Source organism: Plutella xylostella, chromosome 15, assembly GCF_932276165.1.
Source record: "Plutella xylostella chromosome 15, ilPluXylo3.1, whole genome shotgun sequence".
Taxonomy (NCBI): Eukaryota; Metazoa; Arthropoda; class Insecta; order Lepidoptera; family Plutellidae; genus Plutella; species Plutella xylostella.
This window is the reverse complement of record NC_063995.1, coordinates 6542015-6563854: the sequence shown is the minus strand read 5'-3', so window position 1 is coordinate 6563854 and position 21840 is coordinate 6542015. Positions and strand designations below refer to the sequence as shown.

Genomic DNA, 21840 nt, shown 5'->3' with positions numbered 1-21840 from the left:
ATAATAACAGTTTATGTACAGCATATATAAGAAAGCTATTTCTACCTTGTTAAAAAAAAACTGTGAATAAATACCGGAAGCAGAGTCATCGGAGATGGGCTCAGATGCTATGACCGTACGGGCGTATGAAACTATGCCCGTACGTGTTTCTGATTATGTGTGCTATTTTGAGTAGTTGTGGATGTGGGTCGTATCTGTGAATACTGATCATTACAACCTGCTTTAGTACCCTATCATAAAATCAACTTCAATAAAAAACATCTCCCAACTGTTCCAGTCGCGTGCACATCTCAGCTGCGACGCTGGAGTGCCTGGACAATGCGTTCGAGGTGGAACCAGGCGAGGGGGAGACTCGGAACGCGTACCTGCGCGACCAGGGCATCACCACCTACCTGGTGAAGACCACCGAGCTGCCGCGCCGGACTAGGCATAGGTCCAAGCCGAGGTAAGCTACTACGTTCTTTGACATTATGCACCAGTTTCACCATACTCTGTTAGATCATAACAAGGGATTAGTTGTTGACTTTTGACACATCTGTCAAGAATTGAATATAGAGATGACGTATAATTGATGACATTGCAATGTAACAGGGGTGTTAATGATCTAACAGACTATGGTGAAACTAGGCATAAACACACAGCCCGTAAGTAGTCCACCGCAGGATATAAGCCGACTCGACGTGGAAATCTCCATGCTCGGCAGGCGGGTTGGTAGGTATATAGGCAATACGATTGAGGCCTTAAGAAGGCCGAGGACCAATTGATTTGGAGCTTCTTGGAAGATGTCTATGTTAGAAATATCTTTAGATGGTAGATTTTGCCATACCTCTAGAAAGTAACACACATAAGTCAATAATGATATTCCAGCATCCAGCCCCCGACTCAGCCGACAGTGGACACCACCCCGCGGCGCATCAGCAACAGCATCGACGACGAAACCACCACGGACTGGACGCCGGAGCTGCCCTTCCAAAACGTAACATACCATAAACCATAATATTCCATGACTGTATACATTTAACCATTAACCATATCAGTTATAAAGCCCTAGCAAATGCCACAGGCACTTGCTCCACAACCCCAGTTGGTATAATTTGTGGATAATTGCAATAAGTGTGCAATAAAATGTTTAGATAATATGAAACGTTACATTTCAGTACTACACTAGCCACGTTATAGCTAATGGGTTCCTAAACCGTGGACGCGGATTCAGAACGAAAGCAGAAGACATAGAACAAGGTCCAGATAACGACGAAGTGCCAGCACTTGTGGAGGTAAGTCAGTTTGTTCATAGAATACTTGTAGCTGAAACAAAGATCGGAGCTTCGGCTAAAAGCCGAAACTTCTTGTTGTGTCTCGTAGTTACAGATTAATTTAAGATCCCCTAATAACTGTATCACCGCACCATCGACCCGTTACATCACACCGCTTTTCCTTGGAGTCCAATCTCGTATCGATAGTCGCCAATCATTGGCTTATTTCGTCACTCGCTTATGCCGTGCTGCTCGCAGCAAGGATGTGTGTTGATGTTGTACCAGTCTCTAAGATTCTATATTCTATTTTCAGGAAGAAGACATAATAAACCACTCCATAGAAGTGAGCAGCAACCGCGAGATGCGGTGCCGCGAGATGGCGCCGTGGTCGCTGCGGTTCCGACAGCCCTCGCTGGAGCTCAGCTTCACGTGCCTCGAGGAACGCACCTTCAAGTCCAACCTCATGTGCTGCCTCATACTGTGGCTGTTCATTGTTGCCGTGCATTATGTTATTCATTATAAGTGAGTTTTTTAAAGTCTGTACTAGGCTGTAGCCACTCATATTGTCATTCCGAAGGCCTAGCATGGTACGCAAGACGCGCACGCCAAGACGTGACAAAAGTTTTTCGTCGCGCTCACTCACATAGTCACATCGCGCGGCTTCAAGAGCGAGTGCGAAGGAAAACTTTTGCCACGTCCTGACGTGAGCGTCTTGTACCCCGTGCTAGGCCTTCTGAATAATTTTAGCGGTGAGACTTGGCATAATTTGTCGTTTTATGGTAACATGGCTGTTTACCATGAAGATTTCTAAAAAGTTTTCAAAAGTTGTTCGGCTAACAATACAACTCCTGCATCAGTTTGTAGGCAGACTGTCTAGTTGGAAGTTCAAACCGTACCTGGTTTAACAACCTATTAAGGGAATTAACGCTTTGTTAAAGCATGATGGAACACTCGCTTACCTTAACAGTCCGTCAAATAGTGTTAATTATCTAATTGAGTATCGGGAAACTGGGCATAATGCAAATTTGTCGTATTACCCAGCTGCAAGTTCCTGGTGCTGATCCTGCTGTTGATGACGATTCCCCTCGCGCTGTCATTCACCATCATCATGCTGGAGGAGTTCAACGTGAAGCTGCCCAAGCTCAAGATGGTGTCGTCGTGGATCAGCGGCTCGCGCATGCGCCGCAGCGTGCACATTTGCACCTTCATCACTGTCATGTCTATTTCTAGGTGAGTCGTGGTACTGTTACATGGCTGTGAATGGTCGAAACTTATAAGAAATGCAAATCCAGCATAATAAAATGTGTTATGTGACGACGACGACTGTAATCATTTAAGGTGGCTTGCATCAAAATGTTAATCAAAATCTCTTGCTCTGACAGTATAATGTACGAGGAAATAATATATATTTATAATTTAATTTTCAGCACCATAAAACTCTACGTCTGCCCAGACTCCTTCCCAGAAACAGAAGCAACCAGTAACAACACTACAAACAACAACACCACATCCAATGCCACTTTCAGAAAGTCCATAATTCACCTATTCAATACAGAAGAGGCAATAAACGGCGAATGCTACCGCCCTGAATATGTGGTGTTTACGTGGATAATCTGCCTGGTGGCGCTGACTTCGATCCTCAAGTTGTATTACCTGATCAAGACGCTCCTGGCATTTGTGAATGTGGCCATCTACGCTGGCCTGCTGCTTACCTACTATGACGTTTACTACTTCGACTGGCAGGGGGCTAACGCGTAAGTCTACTTATCTTTATTGCATAGGTAGGTACATACTCATATCTGACCAGCAGTTTATCCTCCGCTTTGTCCAATACCTTTATTCGCGCCTTATCAATCTCGCCACTCCATCAGTAGAAGCATTAGCTATACCCAATGTGTCGGGATCCGATTACCGAAGCACGGAAATAGCCTCAAGCAATCTACACAATGACTATAGGTAATATGTATATCCAACCAGCGCTAAGCTTGTCCGACATTTCCACATCCACCATCAACTTGTCAATAATTAATCCTTTATTCCAGAGAGCTGCCATTCTACGTGCAGATGTTAATCCTGATGATAGTATTCCTGGTGATGGTGGTGTACCACGCGCGGCTGATCGAGGTGACGTCACGGCTGGACTTCCTCTGGAAGCTGCAGGCTGAGACCGACCTGCAGGAGATGAAGGAGACGCAGCGCACTAACAGATGTCTGCTCAAGCACATATTGCCCGATCACGTGGTTAACCATTTCTTGTCGAAGGATCGATGTCCTGATGTAAGTGTTTCTCTCTTATCTATGAGGACTATCTCCATCATCTCCTTTCTATTCTATTCTCTGTGGGGGTGTAGGTACCTGCACCTGGCTCTCTTAAGGGAAACCTTTGTGCATATCTGTCCATCATCTCAATAACCTAATAATTATTTTACCACGGCGATAAAACCTAGTCCAGCAACATATATATTCTACATTACCGAACTGAAACGCTAAGAAGAATCTGAAAAGCCAGTAATTCAGTTTTAACCCCATCGAAAGAGAGGGGTAATATAAGTTTGTCAAAATTACACTCATAGCTCCGAAAAGTATTGATTCAGAATGAAAATCAGCAATTTATCTAATTTTCAAATTCGTTATGTTGCGCAGGAGTTGTACTCTCAGTGGCGCGACGAGGTGGGCGTGATGTTCGCGGGCATCCCCAACTTCCACGAGTTCTACAGCGAGCAGAAGGCCGTCGACTGCATGCGCCTTCTCAACGAGATAATTTGTATGTCTAATACATTGTTATGTTTTAATTTATTTCACATCTATAGCCATGCATATTTTTTTAACTACTATGTTTTCTGCGAGTTACTTTCATAATTGACGACTTTGGTTCTATTTATATTTATAGGAGTTTTTTTTTTAAGTTATTTATTCTGTAAAACAAACACACACACACGTAACAAAAAACAAAAACGTCAAAACTGCACAACAGTTTGTTGGCGTGACGCGCTCTAAACATTCAATCTTACAACTAATTTCTTATATAAGTACCTACTTAAATCCCTAACCATAATCTAGATAGATATAGATACAGTGAGTATGTACTCGCATCAACAATCTCCCGCGGAGAAGCCTGAGCCGGCCGAGCGCAGAGGTGAGTCACATGCGCCCGCCCGGCCCATACCTATATTACCTATCCGCAGGCGACCGGGTTAAGTACCTACTCACTGTACCTACAACTTTCACCCGCCACCAGGACCCGAGGTGTGCGGGGTTGCGCAGCCGGAATTACGAGTCCGGCTGTTTGGACCAGGGTACTACGGGCGTCCGGATCTCGAGCCCTCCACTAGCTTGCTAGTGGATCCGGACTTGGGTATGGATTCGTAGTGGCAGTTGGTTAGCTACAGGGGGGGACAACGTTCGTCTGCCCGGTATGCTTGTCACCGGGCGTCTCCCCCGTGCGCAGCTAGTGGCTCAAGTAGCGGTTTAGGACGAGGGCCGTTGATGCGAAAGAGTCACGGGGCACGTGAGTTTCCCTTATAGTTGGTCCTAGGACTGACATCTCCGGTGCTTGACTGGACATCAAGTAGTGCGTGAGGATAGCATGCGCCGGCCGACCCAGCTGAGTAGGCTCCATGGGTAGACATGTAGGTCTGCATGTCGGGAGGTGAGCGCGCATTACAGCTCCGGTACCAGAGTGGAGATCTGGCAAATGGCTTCTCCATTGTCCCTAGTGTGGATCCCAAACACGAGTGCTCCGGATGGAGTACGGGAAGTGAGCGTGCCATCAACAGCTCCGGCACCTGTCTGGACATCAGGGAGGGGGGGTCTCACCACCCCGAGGCGACTCTCCTTGTGAGTACTGTGGCTATACGCTGCAGCGGCTAGATCCACTGCTCCATGGATCCCTGATGTCAGACTGCCGTCTGACTGAAGGTATAGTGCCTGTTGTTTATGACCAAGTCGTCGGGAATGACAGGCACTATAAAATAATACGTAGTTTAGAAAACGGGTATCGTGTACCTACAACTTTAAAAATGCTTTTTTTTAATTTAGATTTTAAACAGGGCAAATTCATTTTTTCAGAGCTAAGCAAAATTGATTGAAAGTGCTTATGATTACATATTTTTGGTGTCATGTAGGTACTCTCTGGTTCTTTCACCATAATAGTTTTTAGCGGTAGGCTGCATTAGCTTTCCTTTTTTTATAGATCTTGTTAAGTATCGGGGACTGATTTTCGTTTTATTTTCGTCACTATAATATGTTTCTAAGGCTATTAAATACCTAACCTTGCTACTGGCCGGCAATATTTTACAAATACCAAATAGTTTATAATAATCCTGTTTACAGTTTTCTTTGGTTTTATTATCTACTAAATATTTAATGATCCGTATCTGTAGCTGTTGTACTAAATCTAAATAAGTTTTAAAAGTCAGCCCATAACAATTTAAGCCATAGCTTAATAATGAGTCTGCGAGCGCATGATAAACAATATACAGGGTGCGCTTATTTAGAACTTTATTTAGATAATAGAATTTACCCAGGATCGATCTTAGCTTATTGCATACTAATATTATATGTGATTTCCAATTGAAATGTTCATAGGACCGTAGATGGCAAATAAGAAAACGGCAGGATAATCATATGTATTCTATGATATAGCTAGGGCTACACGATGAACCAACAATCTTAGATAAGAGTCTAATGTTTGTCGCGTTTCAGTTGACTTTGACAAGCTGCTGAGTCAGGCGCGGTTCAAGAGCATCGAGAAGATCAAGACCATCGCGGCTACTTACATGGCTGCTTCTGGACTCAACCCAGATGACAAGGTGGGCCAAGGCTTTGTAAAAATGACGGAATTCCATTGCCCTCCTCTCGTCGTCGAATACGACGGGAAACCGCTTCAGGCAGGGCTGCTGCAGTAAAAGATGATTTACATGGACAATAATTGTAGACGTTGGCGTCGTGCTCAAATGATAAAACTAGCTGAAGTATGCTTGCCGCACCTATTTTACTACTTTTCATTGCCAGTGCAGTTTATGACCGAGTTGTCTAGAGCTACTGGTCACTATATTATATCAAGTAGTTTAGAAAACGGGTTACGTGCCAGTGCATTAATGGACAACATTTCAAAAAATTAAAGCTGCTATAAATCGAAAACCATTTCGAGATTTAGCTCCAAAGGCCACAAAAAAAATGTTTTTGTATTTTTTGGATATATAATTTTCGAGAAAATCATAAAATAGTAAAAAAGTGCTGATGACGTCATGCATCAGGTGCGATGCATTTTGATGATCAAAGCCTATATAGATTTAAAAACAAAGTAAATGTCACTTTCATTTTTGATTGACATTGACGTTTTATCGTGACGTTGTTGTTTATTTGGGTTATTTTCATTAATTCTGTTCTGACACTTTCTGACTTTTTTTTTATTTATTATTAAGAGATGACCTCTATATAATGTGTCCCAGAGCATGCCACCGCCTACACAGCTGAAAAATGCTTCTGCTTATTTTTTTACATGATAAGTACCTACTTTCCATCATCAGAAATATCAAGGTCATTTGAAAATGACCCATTTGTTGGTTGGCATGTAAACAAAGTTTAAATGTCACTTGTCAGTGTCATTTATGGTTTTTTTCGAGACTCAGGCAATAGACAAAAATAAAAATTGAGCCTAATATGTGACGTCACTTCCTGTTTTAAAATAATTAACTTTAAAGTTAAAAATAACATGCAAAAATTTATGTATATACAAAATAAAAAAATACGGGTCCACTAATTTTCTATAAACTTTCCGAATAACTAATAAAAATATAGTGTAAAGAAAATGAAATGTTGTCCATTGCAGACGCGCCGCCATGCCGCTTAAGGATGCCCATAGCAAACGGCACCAACTGACTAATTAATAATCATCATAATCTAAGGCCTGGGTCTCCTATTTGCGCCGTAGGTCGTGTCCAGCGTCACGCCGTAGGCCGCGTCACGATGCTCACTACATCTACGCGCCAACGTCGGCGTGTGAGGGAGACCGCATCAGTACATTTCTATAGTGAGCATAGTGACGCGGCCTACGGCGTGACGCTGGACGCGACCTGCGGCGTAAAACATAATCAAGATTTCTCTGTCTGCGTGTAGTCGGACGCGGAGGACTGCTCGCACCTGTGCGCGCTGGTGGACTACGCGTTTGCGCTCAGAGACGCACTCGACGACATCAACAAGCACTCCTTCAACAAGTTCCGGCTCAGAGTCGGTGAGTGTTGACAACGTAGTACATATCAGTCAAAATGGGGTACCTACTACCTACTTCCATTATGTAATTTATGAAATATACAATTATACATAACTAGCTGTTCCCGCGAGCTTCACTTCGCCTTAAAAAGTTTTCCCGTGGGAATTCCGGGATAAAAAGTAGCCTGTGTTTTTTCTCAGGCTCTTGACCATATGTAGGTATACCAAATTTCATTCAAATCCGTTCAGTTTTGGCGTGAAAGAGTTACAGACAGACAGACAAACAGACAGACACAGTTACAATTTTAGTTAGGATAAGGAAGGATTAGGATTAGGATGGGGTTCGGTGAGCTCCGGGGAAGGGTATAATAGTTCGATGCAGCTAGGCACGCTGCGTGCAGCTGACATATTAGGCGCGGCTATTTATTAGACATTAATGAAATAAAGTAATTCTCTTAATTCGCAGGCATAAGCTGCGGGCCGCTAGTCGGCGGCGTGATCGGCGCGCGCAAGCCCGTGTACGACATCTGGGGCAACACCGTGAACGAGGCGTCGCGCATGGAGAGCACCGGCGCCATGGACCGCGTGCAAGTCACCAAGTACACCAAGCAGGTGCGTGCCTAGTGCGACATCTGGGGCAACACCGTGAACGAGGCGTCGCGCATGGAGAGCACCGGCGCCATGGACCGAGTGCAAGTCACCAAGTACACCAAGCAGGTGCGTGCCTAGTGCGACATCTGGGGCAACACCGTGAACGAGGCGTCGCGCATGGAGAGCACCGGCGCCATGGACCGCGTGCAAGTCACCAAGTACACCAAGCAGGTGCGTGCCTAGTGCGACATCTGGGGCAACACCGTGAACGAGGCGTCGCGCATGGAGAGCACCGGCGCCATGGACCGAGTGCAAGTCACCAAGTACACCAAGCAGGTGCGTGCCTAGTGCGACATCTGGGGCAACACCGTGAACGAGGCGTCGCGCATGGAGAGCACCGGCGCCATGGACCGCGTGCAAGTCACCAAGTACACCAAGCAGGTGCGTGCCTAGTGCGACATCTGGGGCAACACCGTGAACGAGGCGTCGCGCATGGAGAGCACCGGCGCCATGGACCGCGTGCAAGTCACCAAGTACACCAAGCAGGTGCGTGCCTAGTGCGACATCTGGGGCAACACCGTGAACGAGGCGTCGCGCATGGAGAGCACCGGCGCCATGGACCGCGTGCAAGTCACCAAGTACACCAAGCAGGTGCGTGCCTAGTGCGACATCTGGGGCAACACCGTGAACTAGATCTCACGTCTGATATACGTGGGCATAGACAGCAACTCACTGATGACACCGCTGTACAAATACCATGTGTAATTGGATTTAGGTCATTCCAAACTAAACGCCTCACTTTTATTCTCAGCTACTAGAGCGGCGAGGCTATTCGCTGCAGCCCCGCGGCATGGTGCAAGTGAAAGGCAAGGGACGCATGGAGACATGGTGAGTTGTTTCATTTGACGTACATAGGTCTCGTCCCCACTGCACGGGTTCGGTATCAACGTCGATACCACCATAGCGCCATATTTATGACGTTTATCTACGTCGATAACCGAACGCACTGCAGCGGGGATAGTAGGTACTTTTATTATTTACTAGCTGTTCCCGCGAGCTTCGCTTCGCCTTAAAAAGTTTTCCCGTGGGAATACCGGGATAAAAAGTAGCCTATGTTCTTTCTAAGGGTCTAGACCGTGATCCGTTCAGTAGATTTGGCGTGAAAGAGTTACAGACAGACAGACACAGTTACTTTCGCATTTATAATATTAGTTAGGATTGATTAGTAATTTTCTGCGATATAATACTCAAAGATATAATAAGCAAGCGCGTAACCCTATAACATAACAACACGTCATATATCCCCAGGTGGGTGTCAGGGCGGGCCGCGGTGGCCGCCGAGCCGCCCGCGCCGCCGCTGCCCCCGCGCTCGCTCGCGGCCCTCGTCTACACCATGTTGCAGGCGAGGAAGAGGATCTACACGCATCCCGCGCATAGCACCGCCAGTCAGTACTACATTTTATAGAAAAAATAGCTGGCTCGGCAAACTTTATACCGCCACTTACCCTTCCCTGCCCTTCCCTACCCTAGCCTGCCCTACCCTTCCCTACCCTTCACTACCCTACCCTACCCTTCCCTACCCTTCCCTACCCTACTCTTCCCTACCCCACTCTTCCCTACCCTACCCTACCCTTCCCTCCTTCCCTACCCTACCATTTCCCACCTTTTCCTACCCTTCCCTACCCTTTCCTACCCTTCCCTACCCTTTCCTACCCTTCCCTACCCTTTCCAACCCATCCCTTCCTTTTCCTACCCTTCCCTCCCCTTTACTACCCTCCCCTACCCTACCCCTCTCTACCTCTCCATACCCTACCCCTCACTAATTCTCCATACCCTTCCCTTCCCTACCCTTCCTTCCCTAGCCTTTCCTACCCATCCCTACCCTTCCGTACCCTACCCTACCCTACGCTTCCCTACCCTACGCATCCCTACCCTATCCTACCCTACCTTACCCTACCCTAACCTTCCCTACCCTAGTAATGGGCATTCGGAAATTGGACCAAATGCGAATAGTCCTGGTTTGGGACAGAATGCAAATAGGTGCTTTTCTAACCCCATCCCCGACTTCTCGATTTCTAATACGTATGTAGTTATGTACCTAACTGTTCCAGGCACGGAGCTAGACCGCGGCGGGTCGGTGCGGGGACGGCTGCCTACTCGCAGCGACACCGCGCCCGCCTCCGCGCGCCGCCGCCCTGCCTCCGACAAGCTGCGGCGCGCACGCACCAGGCATCCGCACCATAGGTAATGTACCTACATTGATTGGTCTTCTGCTTCTTTTAGTTTTAGTGCTATTGTCCCCGCTGCACGGGTCCGTCATTGACGTAGATAAACATCAATCTATCGCGATTCTGACTAAATAAGGCGCTGTAGTCGGTGGAACGCGCATTAAACGAGCCTGCGGTCGCTGCACGGGTTCGTTATTAACATCAATAAACACGTTTAATGCGTGTTACACCAATCACAGCGCCGTATTTAGTCCGAATCGCGATATAGTGACGTTTATCTACAACGATAACGCACCCGTGTAGCGGCAGCTGGTCGCCATGAGGCCGTCTGCAATCTGATTACATAATATCCTCGCATGCATAGTAACTTAAATCTAGCTCGTAGCTTAAATCTAGCTCGAAATACAGTTCATAAACCCATTAGATAATAAAATTTTACTTTAATTTCCTCCCCTCAGCATATCCTACAACGAAGCGGAGCCGGGGATCAGGCCGCACGCGAGCAGCCTCGTAGTCCGGCGCGCCGACCCCGCCGTGCCCGCCCCCGGCAGCGTCTCCGCCCCCCACACCCCCACCACCCCGCACTTGCCGCCCCCACACACGCACAAACTGGGCCTAGGAGCGCGCCTCAAAGCCGCCAGCTTCTCCTACAAGACACGACCGCAGGACAAATCACCCAAATTCAAAGAAGACAAAGATAATACGATAACGAATGGCGCCCCTAGGTCTTTTAGATTCAGGTCTGTGACTACTGCGTCATTCTTCCGCAGTAGAAATAAGGAGAAAAGAAAAGAGGATGAAAAAGATGAGACGTCTATTACTACTAAAATGTAAGTTTCTTTGTATGTATCTTGTGGTGTAGATTCGTTTACGAATTGCAAATGTAAAGATCTATTCTTTTTGTAGTCATTTTCATTTACTTATCAGTAAGGGAAATTTAATTTTAAGTATGAAGGATAAAGATTTATTTATTTTTTAAATATATCGATGTGATAATATTAGCGCAAAATGTACCCTTACATAAATTATTATGATCTGACTAGATCGCGATAAATCTAGAAATAAAATGTCGACAGTTTATGACATACCTAATTACTTAGGGCCCCTTGCACCAACAAATTAAATCTAGATTTATTGTCAAATGTCGATTTAAGAAACGTCAGTCCATATAAAATTTGACACTAAATCGAGATTTAACACTAAATCTAGATTTAATATGTTGGTGCAAGTGGCCCTAAATGTATAATTATTACCTTATATGTTTACGTTAATTTAACGTTAATTTTAAGCTTCAAAGGGGGTTAAACGCTATGATGGTCTTCCAAGTGAAGGTAAATTTGCTAAGATATGAGAATCGGACGAGGTTGGGTGAGTTGTATCTTATTCTGACCTCACTGTACTGTTATTAATACCTATTCCTTTAGTATTAATACGTAATTATTTAAATGTTTAGACAATGAAAGAATTAGCTAGTAAGAATTCAATCATGTAAAATTGTTTTACATAGGCAAATTATTAAAATGAATATAATATATACGTTATTTTTACGGGTTCCTTCTAGTATTGCTAATCGATAACAAATCATTTGATTTCATTAAGCAGCCGCCACATTAACATAGAAGTATTGGTGGCGGCTGTGTATAAATATGCCAAAGATAAGTGATCTCCAAGTGCATTTTGATCTGTTAGATTATACTAAGTATTAATGTTAAGTTAGTAGAATTTTATACTAAATGTTAGTTACTAATATTTCCGTCTAAATGTTACCAAAACTAAAATAGCCAAAGAAATATAATGTATTTTTTACTAAATCGAGTTTTCATTTAGTTTTAAGACAGTGGGCCCTATAATACGTAATCAAAGACTTTGGTATTTTGAAATAAAGTATAATATTTTAATTCATTTAAAACTCAGAATTTTATAGCTTAGACAAAAAAAATATATTGCGACATATTTTTTGCAAACATTTAAAAATATTATATTAGCTTTGGAATTTTATTTCACGTCTATGACATTTGTTTTAGTTTAGTCTTAAATAATACGTAGGCACTTGCTGGAATATTACATAATACTTATGTAGCTGTCATTAATAACTAAGATGAGCTCAATCTAGTAGGCTATCTGAGCTACTAGTCAATATGGTACAATAATAAATTATATTTGAAATACATGAAATAAAAGCTGAGATTATAAATAACGTTAGAGGTGCCATGATTGCGAAAAACCACGTTACTTTACAGTCTTTGTTTAAAACAACCACGATTAATCTAATAAAAATACATTCGAATATCAGGCAAGACCCTTATTGCTTCGTTTCAATCTAATACCATTTAACTAAATGCTAGACTAACCAAATATAATTATGTTGAATCTTAAAAAAAGATTTTTCTTCCGAGTTTGTATAATATGCTATTATTATGGCACCAATTTTATTATTTTGGTTGATGCATCATTCACGCTTTTAATTAAAATTAATATCACTTTAAACTTTGCTTTGCGAATGAACCATTGCAGTCTGTAGTGCCTCTGTCCACCTGTCGAAGATAATACGAACGTCAAAAACCGAATCACGAATTAAGTCCGCTTAGCCGTATATGAATAAAAGCAACATGAGATAAGCCGTGTGCACGATTGGCGATATAAGCGATCGAAAGAAGCCGTTTAGAAACTAAGCATAGGACGTGGAATAGACACGCAACGATGCCGAACTTCACCACCGTCGCGACGTTGCCGCTTCGCTATTCACCGTGGTTAGTATTAGCCATGCAAGTGCAGTGTAACAGTAGTGTGGGTACTCACATAGCATACGTGTAGGCGGTGTCGGCGCGGAAGAAGTACACGTGGTTCTTGTACTGCAGCTTGAACACGAACTCTTTGTGCACGCCGTCCTTCTCGCTGGGCGCGCCCACTGTGTACCTGCACAATCACATATTCGTTACATAACGTGTGGCATAAAGGGAAAATTTGATAAATTATTGCTAAAAACTTCGTGGAGTATCCTTCAATTCAGTTGGTTTATGAGCTATCCGTTTGTGTCCACTAAAATATATCATCTCTTTCATCACGACCCATCACACGGCCTTGCAATGAAGAAAGGGTTTAGGCCTAGTCCACCACGCTGGCCTAGTGCGGGTTGGTGGACCGCTACACAGAACTCTTTACCAACGACTTTACCATTTTCCAATGATATTTGCATTTAACAAATACGAAAATGGGTACGCACTGATTGCTATCTCGCTATGTCTCCCTCTCATCGTAGTACTGTATTTTATATACGTACTCCTTCTTAGTGTCACTTACGTAACGTGCGCCATCTTCGTCTTCCTTCTTTATCCGAACACATTATACCTACCCAGTGAGATAACAACCGGTGACTCATTTTCATATAGCTTCTTAATTTGGGCGGCTTATACCCAGTGATATAATAACAACAGGCGACTAACCCGAGCAGCGGCAGCGAGGCGAGCGGCGCGTCGTCCTGCCAGCTCTTGTAGAAGTACAGCGAGAACACGGCGTACACCACCCACAGCTTCTGCCAGCCGTGCGAGTTCTTGAACTTGCGGAGCAGGTAGCCGGACAGTTGAGTCTGTGAGAGGGAGGGTAGCGGAATTAGTAGGAGTGGTGATTGAAATAGTTGACGGGACATTTGTTAAATATAAGGCGTAAATTTGTGTCGCATTCTGTCGTCACCTCGTGGCGAATGTTATAGTGAAATGCTTATGAATAAGTATACCACTATAATTACCTTCATGGCGAGGTGCAGGTGGTCCCTGGTGAGCGAGGCGACGCGGTGCCAGCACACGACGACGTCAACACTGTCGGGTGTGACGCAGTGTACAGTTACCTTCATGGCGAGGTGCAGGTGGTCCCTGGTGAGCGAGGTGACGCGGTGCCAGCACACGACGACGTCAACACTGTCGGGTGTGACGCAGTGTACAGTTACCTTCATGGCGAGGTGCAGGTGGTCCCTGGTGAGCGAGGTGACGCGGTGCCAGCACACGACGACGTCAACACTGTCGGGTGTGACGCAGTGTACAGTTACCTTCATGGCGAGGTGCAGGTGGTCCCTGGTGAGCGAGGTGACGCGGTGCCAGCACACGTGCAGCAGCGCGCCGCCGCTCGCCGCGCACATCGACGACGTCGACGACGATGACGCCAACACTGTTGACAGACATAACACAGGCAGACTTTATAGTCGTTATATAACAGTTATGTTAGTGTATCAATGCAATGCACTGAAGTATGATTTACGCTTCACATAATTATTGTCTAGAAGCTGTAGCATGATGCGCATTCGAGACTTGTCGCGCTTTGCGTACCTACTGCACTCCATCTTTACGCATGCTATAAGTTGGGTACGGACCACGGGCGCCAAGACCGTATCCTGTCAAACGTATTATACCTATTTGGCTGAAAATTCGTAAAGAGGTAGCTAAGAACCAGGAGAAGAACATAAGATACTTTTTATCCTGGAGTTCCCACGGGAACTTTAAACGCGAAGTGGAGCTCGCTAGCAACAGCTAGTTAATAAAAAGTAGGTATATGATACTGACCGACATCTTGCTCGTAGGGCGTGAGCTCTGTGTCCACGGGAGTGTCGGGCGCAAGCTCCACGGCTCTAGCGATGCTCTCTCGCCAACTTTCCAACTCACTCGCGTTACCCGCGCTTATTGTGAGCGACGTTTCTCCTGCAACAAACATATGGGTTATAATAATGATAAATGTCGCTGGCAAACTCATGCATAAAATTCGCAATGCAATTAAATATCCACTTACGAGTATGATGTAAAATTTACGAGAATCGACCAAAATGGCATGCGTCTCCCTCTTAAATATGTAATGAGATTCACTTATTTATTTATTTGAATTGCATTGTATCTCAAAGTAATCATATAATACATATTAAGTTACCGTCCCCAAAACTGAGAATTAGCAATGCGAGCTCGCCACATGACGTCTTCTTCACTTCAATAGACAAACGTATCACAGTTTTGTACCCTAAAATTCCCATAATCACTCACCATCAATAAGAGTGAGACAATTAGTCTCCTCCTGGCGCATAGTGAGCGAGTGTAGCGGCAGCACGAGGTGCGCACGGAACTGAGCGCCGCCCGACGCCTTCGACGCCATTAGGACCATGTCGCTGAACTGAAACAAATACATGAATGTTAAACATTTAGTTATTGGTGACCCCGATGTGATGGATGATTAGTTCAAATGTTTATCCCAGGTTTTATCAAGTAAGTATTTATCATCATCAGCCTATGTCAACCCACTGCAGGGTATAGGCCTCCTCCATGTTATGCCAAGTCCCACGGTCCTGTGCTACACTCATCCAGTTTGGTCCAGTCACTCTCCTAATGTCATCGGTCCAACGGGTCAGCGGTCTACCGACTGATCGCCGTCCCTCCCTTGGCCACCACTCCGACACTGCCTTGGTCCATCTGCCGTCTTCCCGCCTTGCCAGATGCCCTGCCCATCTCCACTTCAGCTTCGTGATCCGTCTCCCAACGTCTTCAACCTTTGTCCTGCGTCGAATTTCTACGTTCGGGATACGGTCCACTAGCGAGATGCCTAGCATGGTGCGCTCCATGGCTCGTTGTGCTACTTTAATTTTGTGCATGCATGTCTTTGTGAGCGTCCATGTTTCGGCACCATAAGTGAGGGTAGGCAGCACACACTGGTTGAAAACCTTGGTCTTCAGGCACTGTGGCAGGCTAGATTTAAAAACATCTGCTAGGTTACCAAAGTAGTGTTGCCCAAATGCAAGAACAAGACGAGACTTAGCCAGTCTTGGTCTTGGTCTTGCGCCAATACACCTGGTCTTGGTCTTGGTCTTGGTCTTGCGCCAATACACCTGGTCTTGGTCTTGGTCTTGCGCTCCCAGTCTTGGTCTTGGTCTTGGTCTTGCAGCAAGAGTCTTGCAAGTCTTGCAATTACCTATTAGTCTATTACTATTTATGAAAGTTTACTTTTTGATTTTAATAGATATTTTTTTATTCGCTATGTTTATGGTATTAGTCGTAATGCGCATAGGTCCAGTTTTTCATTTTCTTTGATACAGTTTATTGCATCTCATAGAATTCCTAAGCGTACTTACCTATACACCGAACTGTTACACCTAACTACTCAGTGAAATAGCGCTCTGCAAGACGCAAGAGTCTTGCAGGCTATGTCTTGTTCTTGCTCAAGTCTTGCACGGTCAGTCTTGGTCTTGGTCTTGCTAAAAATACGCGGTCTTGTTCTTGGTCTTGGTCTTGCAAAAACGCAAGAACAAGACCAAGACTGCAAGACCAAGACTGAATTTGGGCAACACTATACCAAAGGCAGCCCACCCTAGCTGAATTCGTCTAGCGATCTCCTTTGTCTGCGAGTCTTTGTCAAAAGATAAACATTGTCCAAGATATACGTATTTATCCACAACTTCTACTGAGCTGTTGCCTACTGTTATGTTAGGTACGGCTGTAGGACAACTGGTCATGATCTTGGTCTTGGACATGTTCATCTTCAGACCGACGCGCAGAGACGCTACATGCAATTCAAAGTAAGTATTATCAATTAATAAATGTCAAGTGTTACAAACTTGGTATTTAAGTGGTATGAATCGGAGGCATATTTTGAACAATTTATGCCTTTCAACTTTAGAAATTAGACGTCTAGCATTTATTAGATAGAAGTTGCTTGTGAAAACGAAAAATGTGATATAAATTCGCACTTACCAAAAATAGCATTCTCTGTTGAAGACCCTTTGTCGAATGTTTGAATACACAGCCAAGTTTCAGAAATTCTCTATCAGCTACAAGTAATTTGTCATAACCTGGAAATAAAATAATACATAAGTAAACTTAGAACATTGGCTACTCGACCTACTTAACATAGGACCTATACTTACACAGACATTTATGACACTAGATCCCCCAAGTGTACGTACTGTGCGTGTCAAAAGGTTGATCATAATCCTTTTGGTCCGTCCAGATGTCATTATCAGTGTCAAATATAATAATTCCTATACAAATTTCGGCATGTCCGGTTCTCATAGAAATGGGTGCATTTGTGGAATCTAGTCATATAAGTCTGTAGACCTTTACATGTACCAGGTTTACAGGTATTGGACACTGCTGCGCTACACAACGGCTAGAGCTACGGCGACTTTGATATGAACCCTATACCTATGCACACAGAGTGCAGTTCACCTAGTATATCCCTCTGCAGCTGGCACAGCGCGGCGTGGTTCTCGGCGTGGCGCAGCTGTCCGCGCGCGTCCTCCGCCAGCCGCGCCGTCAGCTCAGTAATGTGGACCCTACAGCTATGCACACAGAGTGCAGTTCACCTAGTATATCCCTCTGCAGCTGGCACAGCGCGGCGTGGTTCTCGGCGTGGCGCAGCTGTCCGCGCGCGTCCTCCGCCAGCCGCGCCGTCAGCTCGTGCAGCTGGCAGCTGAGCTTGTTGTCCGCTATTTGTGACAGCTCTGGAACAACACATATAATTTGTGCAATTCGTCTTAGAAAAACTGTACTTCAAGAAGTACAATAGAATCATCAAAACTCTTGACCTAAAAGGCGGTTATCAGCGCATGTTGCATTTATAACAACGGACATCATCGCTCACCAATGTCGTCGATTTTGGCACATCCCACCCGCACCTCACTCTCCGCATCTCCATGGAGATCTAAAAGTGTCTAAAGGCACATAGACAAATATTTTACCAGTAATAAAACTCTTAAAATTGAGCGGCAGCGAGGTTTGTCACTCACTGGCAGCGCGATTTGTCATTCACCAGTATCAAATTGTCACTTGTCACTCACCGGCAGCGCGGCGCGTGTAGAGCAGCAGCGCGTGCAGCGGGCGCAGCAGCAGGCACGCCAGCGGCAGCGGCGCGGCGCAGTCGAAGGCGGCGCACACCGCCCCGGCCGCGGCCGCGCACTCGCCGCGCCGCGCGCTCTCCAGCCGCGCGAGGAGCGCGCCCGCGCGGTGCGTGTACGACGTGTAGGCCTGCGGGAATGAGACAATATTATTTGATGTTAAACGAAGGGTAGCAATAAAACGAGTGACTGTAAATTACAGTTCTAAGTGTCAAAATTAATTAATTTGGGTTATAGAATTACTAAGTGAGCGACTGACTGCGAGTGACGAGAAATCAACAGAACAGCAACTTACAAACATTAATTTGAGTTACTTAAAATACAAAATGAGCAGCTTCATAATATTTGAGCGACCTAATATTTGTTTGAGTGTCAACGTTACGTCCTGCATTTTTTTCAATATTTGGCAAATGTATTTTTTATACTGAGCGGCATTTTATCTTAAATGAAGTGTTTCGAATACAAAAACCATTTTGAAAAATACACTAATGAGCAGAGTATAATGAGCTCACATTTAAAAAATAAAAATAATATGAAATAACTATTTGAAGAAACACTATTCTATTAGTTGAGAAATTTTATTATTGAAATATAAGGGTAATTAAATAAAACAATGTACTCCATAAAAATAAAGTAATATGCATGCATTTATTTCAATAAAATGAACAAAAATTTAAATAAGACGCTTCAGTCAACTAAAAAAAAAACTTGTTATTAATAGGTACTAAGAAACATTGATAGGTATGAGGAGCCCTACTACTCATCGTCACTGGTAAATAAGTGCGGGCTTGGACTTATTGGGCCGGCCTCGTTTTCTTTTTTGTCCAATGGGTATCATTTTGCTTCCAGTGGTGGTGTTGTTAGTTTGAGCCGAATTGATAGGCCCAAAACGTGTTTGCATACATATCTATTGAAGAATTCGGGACAGTCGCACGATCCTTTTTGCCAGTGCATTTAAAAATCTGTAGTTTTCATTAAAAAGCGTATCAAAATAAAAAACATAAGCCCTCAAATAGAATATCAGTATCCAATAATAATTAATAAAGCAGCATACAAAACTTTGCTCAAAGTGAACTTTTTAGTAGTTCGCTAAGTATAACCTCACTTAGAAAAATCGAATATATCTTAATATTGAAGTTGCCCTCTCTGTATTCCAGTCGCTCACTTAGTAATTAAGTCGCTCGGATAAAATTTTAATATCTGAAATGGATTTATCACAGTCCACTTTTTGTAAGCTCGTTCTGGATTTTATTATAAATCAATATTCGTCGTCAGTTTAGTAAATTTTTCGCTTACTCAAATTCATACCGCTCAAGTTATTAAAACAGTATGTCATCATCAGTCGCAAAGTTTTTTTTTGTTCGCTCGTTTTATAATTCCCCTTAAACGAATACATATACCATACAGATTGTATGAAAATTTACTAGAGACCATTTGATAAAACTAAAGGAGATTAGATGGTGTACGCTGTATTTTGTAGTGTATATTGTGTTGAAGCAAAACAAAAAAATAACTTTACTTACATCAGCCGATTTCGATAAATATTCATAAAGTAATTCAGCTATTCGTTTGTACTCTGGCTCTGAATCTTCGTTTTCTCGATTAACTGTAAAAAAAAATACCAATATTTAAAATGTTGCCAGGTTTAGGCGTAATCATGAATGTAACCATATAACCATTTTTTATTTTATTGGTAGGATTATGTTCTTTAGACAGGTTAATAAGCCAGCGAGGCGCGTGGCTACAGGCGCTGTCACTATGTGCACTATACGTACTGTGCGCGCGGTGGGCCTGCTCGAGCGCGGCGAGGAAGGCGCCCTGCGCGAGCGCGAGCGGCTCCAGCGCGAGGCACGGCCGCCCCAGCGCCTCGACTAGCGACGGCTGGCACGTCGCCAGACCGGACACGGATATCGACCACGTCTGTGTGACAAGACATGATGTTAGTGTCAGTGCGTGTCATAAATACAGTCATGGTTTTTTATGTTTTAATTTGTGTGCGTAAATATGCGTTCCAATATCGGATAACAACTTAGACCACGTTCAGGTGACAAGCGCTCCGTAAAACGCCCGTTACCATGTGTACACTATACGCCTGAACGAGCACGTTATTAAAAACGCGCGCTGAGCGCTTGTCATCTGAACCAGGCCTAACGATGCATGGGGCATTATTCATGTAGTTTATCCTTTGTTTGAATGTGATTGGTGATTTGTTAAAATGTGCTAAGCTACTAACCACAGTGACGAGCTGCAAATCCCGCTTGTAGGTGCGCTCGGTCATGAGCAGCTGCTTCGCGATGCAGTACGCCAGGTCGCCGCCGCCGCGCTTCTTGCGATCCACCGTCGCTATGAAGCCTGACGATATGCTGGAATAATACGCATTCTTAGTAACTAGGTACATTAAAAAACAGCCCTGCAATCTTATAATATGATTCATGTAAGCAAAGATTGTCACTGAGTTGAGCGAATATCTGTCGCGGAGCTTTTTCGTTCCGAAAACAGCTGTTCGACGGACATCTTCCCCGGATGTCGGCTAAACGCAGCAATAGCATAAGAGCTCGCAATGTAATGTGAAACGGGTAGTAGCCTTATTGTGTAAATTTGTAAAAGTAAAGTAAAAAGTAAGTAAAGTAAAATCATTTATTTGTTCTAGAATTTGGGTAATGCATTTGTAAAGGTATGTGTTTCTGTAATCACAATACAAATATAGAATATATACAAATATTTACAGTAGTACCTGTTATTATTGAGCCGCGATCTGCTGAGTGTGTCCCCCGTATCGCTCTCTCCTCCGCTGAGCACGTCGATGCTGTGCGTAGACTCCGACACCACTGGACCTTATGAAACAAACAAGCAACAAATAAATCAACAGTTTTTTGGCAGTTTTTATTTCTTCCATTTTAAAAGGGGATTTAGTCCACCCAGAGCAATAAGCGATTGAGAGCTAATGTGACTTGCTAATCTTTTCACCATAGTGACATGTCTAGCATCCAGCAATAACCGCTAACAAGAATACTACCTACGAATTGGACCAATATTACTCACCATTCCCATTATTAACCGCGCTATGATTCACAATACTATTGTCCACATTGCCGTTGAGTTTCCCGTCACAGTTATCGTTCCCTCTCCCGTGCATGGGGGTGGAGGCGCAGAGGGGGGGTGCGGCGCGGTCGGTGCGGGGGGACAGCAGCAGGCTCGCCGACGACACCGTCACGTCCTCGTCCGGAGACGTCGAGTCGCCATCTGCTGGTGAGATGCGGAAGTTATTGGAGGATTGCGGTAGTTTGAGGTTGCAAGCTTTGTGTGTCGCGGAATTCGTGGAAACATGTTGGTTTTCTTTGGACTAAAAAGTTGACTTTTAAATCATAATAAATTGTATAGTTGGTTCAACACAAGATACGTCTACTTGACAAGGGCCTTTTTCAAGAAACATTTAACAAAGGTATGGTTCCATGAGTGACACATTATAACTTTTGGATTAACATTAAGGTGTGTGTAACAGAAAGCAGTGCTTAAAGATAACATTTCCCATGCATTACGTTCTAAGGCAAAAATAAATCTGTAACAAAATATATTAAAAACATAATGTGTAAAATAATAATAATAAATTAACAACATTTAATTTATGAAACAAAACTTAACAATAAGTACAGGAACATAATTTTCACGACACGTATAATATAAAATAAAACTC

The 21840-nt window shown here is 44.1% G+C and overlaps 2 protein-coding genes across 10 annotated transcripts in view; one reads left to right on the top strand and one right to left on the bottom strand.

Moving 5' to 3' along the window:
- The window catches only part of LOC105382561 (adenylyl cyclase 78C), a 45936-nt gene extending 33840 nt beyond the window's left edge, over positions 1-12096 (top strand). The window contains exons 16-30 of one of the 2 annotated variants that reach the window (XM_048626005.1): positions 278-445; positions 868-976; positions 1158-1274; positions 1567-1775; positions 2295-2483; positions 2681-3007; positions 3296-3530; positions 3897-4017; positions 5958-6064; positions 7374-7488; positions 7933-8078; positions 8869-8945; positions 9366-9502; positions 10169-10301; positions 10744-12096. In XM_048626005.1, the coding sequence (XP_048481962.1) occupies positions 278-445; positions 868-976; positions 1158-1274; positions 1567-1775; positions 2295-2483; positions 2681-3007; positions 3296-3530; positions 3897-4017; positions 5958-6064; positions 7374-7488; positions 7933-8078; positions 8869-8945; positions 9366-9502; positions 10169-10301; positions 10744-11119 (2566 nt within the window). In that variant the 3' untranslated portion in view covers positions 11120-12096. Of the gene's footprint in view, positions 1-277; positions 446-867; positions 977-1157; positions 1275-1566; positions 1776-2294; positions 2484-2680; positions 3008-3295; positions 3531-3896; positions 4018-5957; positions 6065-7373; positions 7489-7932; positions 8645-8868; positions 8946-9365; positions 9503-10168; positions 10302-10743 lie in introns of those variants that run through there. The other variant, XM_048626004.1, reaches the window with a different exon arrangement.
- LOC105397316 (FERM, ARHGEF and pleckstrin domain-containing protein 1) overlaps positions 12082-21840 on the bottom strand; it is a 61939-nt gene continuing 52180 nt past the window's right edge. For 4 of the 8 annotated variants that reach the window (XM_048625999.1, XM_048626003.1, XM_048626002.1 and 1 more), the window contains 15 exons: positions 21189-21389; positions 20881-20980; positions 20380-20509; positions 19922-20066; positions 19670-19752; positions 18090-18276; positions 17686-17753; positions 17479-17548; positions 17005-17102; positions 15307-15433; positions 14839-14973; positions 14328-14446; positions 13729-13871; positions 13085-13201; positions 12082-12819 (listed from right to left, as the gene is read on the bottom strand). In XM_048625999.1, coding sequence (XP_048481956.1) covers positions 12768-12819; positions 13085-13201; positions 13729-13871; positions 14328-14446; positions 14839-14973; positions 15307-15433; positions 17005-17102; positions 17479-17548; positions 17686-17753; positions 18090-18276; positions 19670-19752; positions 19922-20066; positions 20380-20509; positions 20881-20980; positions 21189-21389 — 1775 coding nt within the window. In that variant the 3' untranslated portion in view covers positions 12082-12767. Of the gene's footprint in view, positions 12820-13084; positions 13202-13728; positions 13872-14327; positions 14447-14838; positions 14974-15306; positions 15434-17004; positions 17103-17478; positions 17549-17615; positions 17754-18089; positions 18277-19669; positions 19753-19921; positions 20067-20379; positions 20510-20880; positions 20981-21188; positions 21390-21840 lie in introns of those variants that run through there. The other 4 variants (XR_007267102.1, XR_007267104.1, XR_007267103.1 and 1 more) reach the window with 2 other exon arrangements.